Here is a 4,992-nt window from a genome sequence, read left to right as displayed (position 1 = left end):
AGCCGAGACCCATCCTCACGCTCACCTCCCCAAGGCTAAGAGGAGCTGTACACCAAACAACGAAGGCACCTTGAAATCCGTTCAGACTTTTTATTACAGACACATGGAAGTGAAACACTATGAGCAAGAACTCTCCTGCTCCCACTTCAGGGGAAAGAAAAGTGCAAGGGCACAACGAGGGGACACACAGAAGGGTCCCTATAACTCTCCCCCATCACAGGCGGCGACGGAGGCACAAAATGGCGGGCGGGGCCGGGCCGGGCGGGGGGACGCCCCCGCCATGTCGCGCCGCGCCGCCCCTCATGGCCGGGAGGCGACGGAAGGGGCGGGCAGGGAAAGAAGAAGAAGAAACCGCGTGGGGCAGCCATGGGTCGGAAGAAAAAGAAGAAGAAGGGGCCCGGGGGAGCGGCTTCACGGCTGGTGGTGACTTTTGATGAGGAGAAGCGGAGGTGGGAGCGGGCGGGAGTGCTGGGGGGGTTCCCCGGGGTAGGGGGGGGGGCGCTGGAAGCTGAAGGTTTCCTCTCTTGCAGGGAGTACCTGACCGGCTTCCACAAACGGAAGGTGGAGAGGAGGAAGGTGGCCCTGGAGGAGATCAAGAGGAAGCTGAAGGAGGAGCAGAGGAAGATGAAGGAGGAGGTACAGCACCCCCCAGCCCTCCGAGGAGAAGCCCCCCCCCGCCATGGCAGAGGGAGCCCCGGCTGGGGGGGGGGGGCAGGCATCCTCGGGTTCCCACTGTGTTGCTTTTGGGGAAAAAAAGGTCCTCCTGAGCGAGGAATTGGGATGGGATGGGTATTTGGTGTAGCAGGGGTGCTGCAGTGACTTGTTTTCCTCCCTCAGCGGCACAAGGAGTACCTGAAGATGCTGAGCGAGAGGGAGGAGGCACTGGGTACGTGCTCTGTGGTGTCAGGATTTGGGGCTCCCTCACAGCAGGGTGGGGGTCGGAGGAGCCCGTGAGGAACTGGAGAGGCACCAAACGTGCCAGAGAGCTAGGGGATCTGCCTCTGTGGCAGGGCAATCACAGCTGGAGTAGTAGTGCTGCCCCAGAGGGATGGCACCTCACTCCTCTTATATCCCCTCAAGAGACTGGGCAGCAATCTCTGTGGGTCTGACCCTCCAGCGTGATGCTCAGGAATGTGTCTGCACCTTGTGGAAAGTTGAGTGCTTTGCATTGTGTTGTGTTATATTTATTTTATTTTAATTTTTTGTCTGCCCAGAAGAGTATGATGAGCTGGAGCACTTGGTAACCTCACGGACGGAGTCAGTGAACATCGACCACCCAAACCACATCGTAACGGTGACCACCATCAGTGACCTGGACCTCTCAGGTGCACGCCAGCTGGGACTGACCACCCCTGAGGTACAGCCGCTTGCTGCCTCTCTCATAGTATCAGCTTTAAACATTCTTGGGGCTGACTAGGTAGGAATGGCCAAAAGACTTGCAGCTGGCTGGGAGCATGGATGAAAAAGGAAATCGATAATTTTCACATTTCTTCCTCTTTAGTGGTCCGGTGTTTGTGGAGAAGTGTTGTACGTGATCACTCCAAATCACCCTGGAGTCCTTTACTAACTAATCTTGTGTTAGTAGAAGCTGCCACAGAGGTGGATGGGGAGAACGTAGTATTTTCAAAGCATGTACAGTACAAGCAGTGAAAGAATATAGGCTTCACTGCATGAACTGTCCTCCATGTTCTTCCTGTGACCTGTCCAGGAAAAATTGCTGCTAGGGTGAGAAGGGATTTTGCTCTCTGTGATCCTATGCTTGGACCACAAATAAACCATTTGATTCTCGTTGCGGTCATTTCTATTTTTGGAACAGATACTAACTGAGATCTCATGTTTGTTTCGTAAAGGCTTTGTAGCACAAGTTGACATGACCCTTTTGATCTTTGTGGCTGGGTTTAATCTCTGGCAAACTGTCTGTATTGAGCAGTTAGCCTTTTATATTTCTGAGGACATCTTCTAAAATGAAAATCTACTTAAGGAAGTTTTAGTATTTTAAGGAAGAAAAAGCTGAAACCTTCGCTTTATAGGTTAGACTTCAATTGTGTGGCCATTAAGATCATGCTGAAGTTGGTTCTTGAGGTGGAATAATGTAGGACTTCTTACTGGTTGTCCCTATTTCAAGGGCCGCAATAAGAAACCTTGAGACTTGAACAATTATAGTTGTCTAAGATTTAAAGTCTTGATCTGTAACCTGATGTTTCACAAAACAGGATGAAATCAAGAAGGCAGCGGAAACACTGGTATAATGAGACTGCCTGTTTTAATAGGATTTTTTTTGGTTGATGTTTTTTTTCCTTTTTAAGGGAAAAAATGATGGTTCAGGAGAAGAGAAGGGAGAAGAAGTAGTGAACAAGCCTGCAATAACAGTGCCCAAGAAGTCCAGAAACCCCCTCCTGTCTGAAAAGTACGTATAAATTCATTCAACTTCTTGCTGCTAGGCTCTGTGAACTGGTCCAGGAGGATCTTGGTGCCGGAGGGGATGCTGTGCTTTTAGGGTGCCGGTGGGCAGGAGCCAGCAGAGGGCACTGGCAGAGCACAAGCCCGCCTGGGACACTTCCTATCGCATTCATCTCTGATGACAGCAGCAGGAGGAGGATGCGTCTCAGGGTGGGCTTTGCCCTGAACTGTTTGTCTTGTCCTCCTCCTTGTCAGATAACGCAGGGAAGGGTGTGTTGCAGGGAACAGAATTTGTACCTAGGATGAAGGTCAAATGACCCTAAAGCTTAAAGCTTTGGCATTCTCCGCATTTTTGAGTATCCAGGCTTTACAGCTGCTTTGGGGTTGCAGAGAATGACTTAACTCTCTGGTGGCTGGGCTGCCCTCTGCTCAAAAAGCTCGTTTTAGTTGTTACTGTACTTGCAGATCGCAAGTTTTCTGCCCTCTCAGGACGATGCCTGGCACAGTGGAGTTCCCCTGGGGCATGCAGTTGGCCCACGGGGTTGTCCTGCTATTGTCGTGGTGTTGCCTTGCTCCTACAGACTTCGGTCCCCAAATATTTCTCTTTTCTTGCCCTGCCCAGGATCTCTGCTCTTACCGCCACGCTGCACATGCACAGCCAGAAAAAATCAAAAGGAAAGCGACCCCAGCGCGGGCAGGGCCCACGCCAGAAAATCCAGAAACCCGCCATGAGGCGAACCACCAAGACTCAGCGACGGAGGCTGACGGGCAAAATGGGCCGCGACCAGGATTAACGGAGAACCTGGTGCTCAGAGCAGCAGCTGGGACAGTTTTCTGCATCTGACCTGCTGCTCTTTTTGGCTTCTTCATCACGGGCAAGGACCTTGGTTGCTCAGCTCGGACCAGCAGTGAGCCCAGTGCAGCCCTTCTCTCACCTGAGTGCTGGCCTGGGGCGCTAGATGCTCTACCTATTTATTCCTGCGGTGTCTCCAACTAAATATCTGCCCTGAAGTCTCTAAAAACTGTGTTGGAGGTCAGATTCTGTGTCTGGCAGAATCCTTCTGTCCTCGAGCCTCCCCTTCCAGAGCTGATGCTTGGTTTTTATCAAAGGAGGGGATCTGGCGCTGAGCGCAGCAGGCACGCCACCAGGGCAGCTTGTGAAACTGGGAGTTTTCCCACTCAAGCACCAGTGCCTTGGTGTTTCTGCTGTACAGTAAATCCTTCTTCCATGAAGATGTGGAATTTTCTTGTCTCGTGTGTTTCTTCTCCAGCGCCACACTGGAATTTGGGGATACTTGTATTATTTTTTAGGGGTAGCTGTCCCACGTGAAATTCAGTAACTTCCTGCGTAAATCTTTATGAAATAATCCTGCTAAAAACCTGACTTGAAGTCTAACAGCAGCTGTGCTCGTGCCAGTACCAGCTGAGAAGGGGGTAGATGATTCCCGTTGCTGTAAGAATCTCGCAATCCGCTGGTGCTCGAGAAAGGGAATGGCCAGGAGGCGTTCTGTGGTAATACAGAACGTGCCAGAGCAGGAACAAACAGCTCATTCCCTTGCCTGCTGACTGCGCCGATCCCAATCCCGATAGCTCAGAGGGCTATGAAATCCCTTAATGCCCTTGCTGTTTATGTGTGGCCCTCTCCGAGACGGGAGCAGCAGAGGCTGCCCTGTACCTCAGGGCAGTTGTCTTCCTTCTGGGGACCTCGGTGTGTGTTGAAGTGTTTGTTGTTTTACTGCCAGGTGATTTAGGAGAGTCACCCTTTTAGTTTGCGTGTTTCCCCGGCCCTGATAACTTCTGAGCCTTTCTCGAGCATCAGCTGAAATTTCCAACAGCTTCTTCACGCTCTGGAAACTTCCAGGTCCTCCTGGAAGCTGTTTTCACACAAGTAGATGAAAAAAAAATATTAAAAAATAGAGCCATGAAATCCTACGCAGAGTTAACCACCAGTGTTGTTGGCTGCGGTATTGATTTCTCCAGCTGATTGATCCAAGCTTGATTTTGTAGCGTGAATTCCTGGCTCCTCCCCGGCCCCGTGTCTCTGTTACGGGGTGGGACTGGGCTGCCTTGGGGGAGGGCTGCAAGATCCCTCGTGAGCTGGTGAGTTAAGCATTTGCCAGGCACATCACGGTTCGCGCCAGCCTGTGAGTTCCACACAAAAATATAACGGGGATTAGAGAGGATCAAAAGCAGGTGGGGAGGCAAAAAGGGCAGAGGGGGGCGGAAGAGCTGGAGCTCAGCGCACAGATGGAGCTGCGGTGTGTTAATTGTTGCTCTGTGCTTGCTCCTCAGCAGCACATCAAGCTCCAGGCTGTATCGGGCGCAGTGCCTCCAGAAAGAAACCGGGGAGAAAAGTTTTGGGGAGAGAGGCGAGAACTTTGGGGAATTAATGGAGCAAAATTGAGATTTATTTATTTTTTTGAATAAAACTTGATTTTTTTTTATTACCGGGCACAGAGGTAACTGCAGTAGGAGCAGCTGAGGGCAGGCCAAGCGAGGCCCAGGCAGGGGAGCGGCGGGGGCCAGGAACCGAGGCCCGGGGGCGAGCCGTAGCCCCGGGGCCACCGAGCCCGGCCCGGACCGGGTCGATCG

The 4,992-nt window shown here is 51.9% G+C and overlaps 1 protein-coding gene across 1 annotated transcript; it reads left to right on the top strand.

Annotated features, from left to right (window-relative positions):
* Positions 1–339: 339 nt before the first annotated feature.
* On the top strand, positions 340–3,642 carry NOL12 (nucleolar protein 12). The gene is made up of 6 exons (XM_032193458.1): positions 340–449; positions 531–636; positions 838–886; positions 1,215–1,357; positions 2,307–2,407; positions 3,023–3,642. The coding sequence occupies exons 1-6, from the start codon at positions 367–369 to the stop codon at positions 3,192–3,194; spliced, it is 654 nt and encodes a 217-aa protein (XP_032049349.1). The 5' UTR covers positions 340–366; the 3' UTR covers positions 3,195–3,642.
* The last annotated feature ends 1,350 nt before the right edge of the window (positions 3,643–4,992 follow it).

The sequence above is a fragment of the Aythya fuligula genome, chromosome 1 (genome assembly GCF_009819795.1).
Source record: "Aythya fuligula isolate bAytFul2 chromosome 1, bAytFul2.pri, whole genome shotgun sequence".
In the NCBI taxonomy this organism is placed as follows: Eukaryota; Metazoa; Chordata; class Aves; order Anseriformes; family Anatidae; genus Aythya; species Aythya fuligula.
Note: the sequence above shows the minus strand (reverse complement) of the source record. Positions and strands in the feature narration are given on the sequence as shown.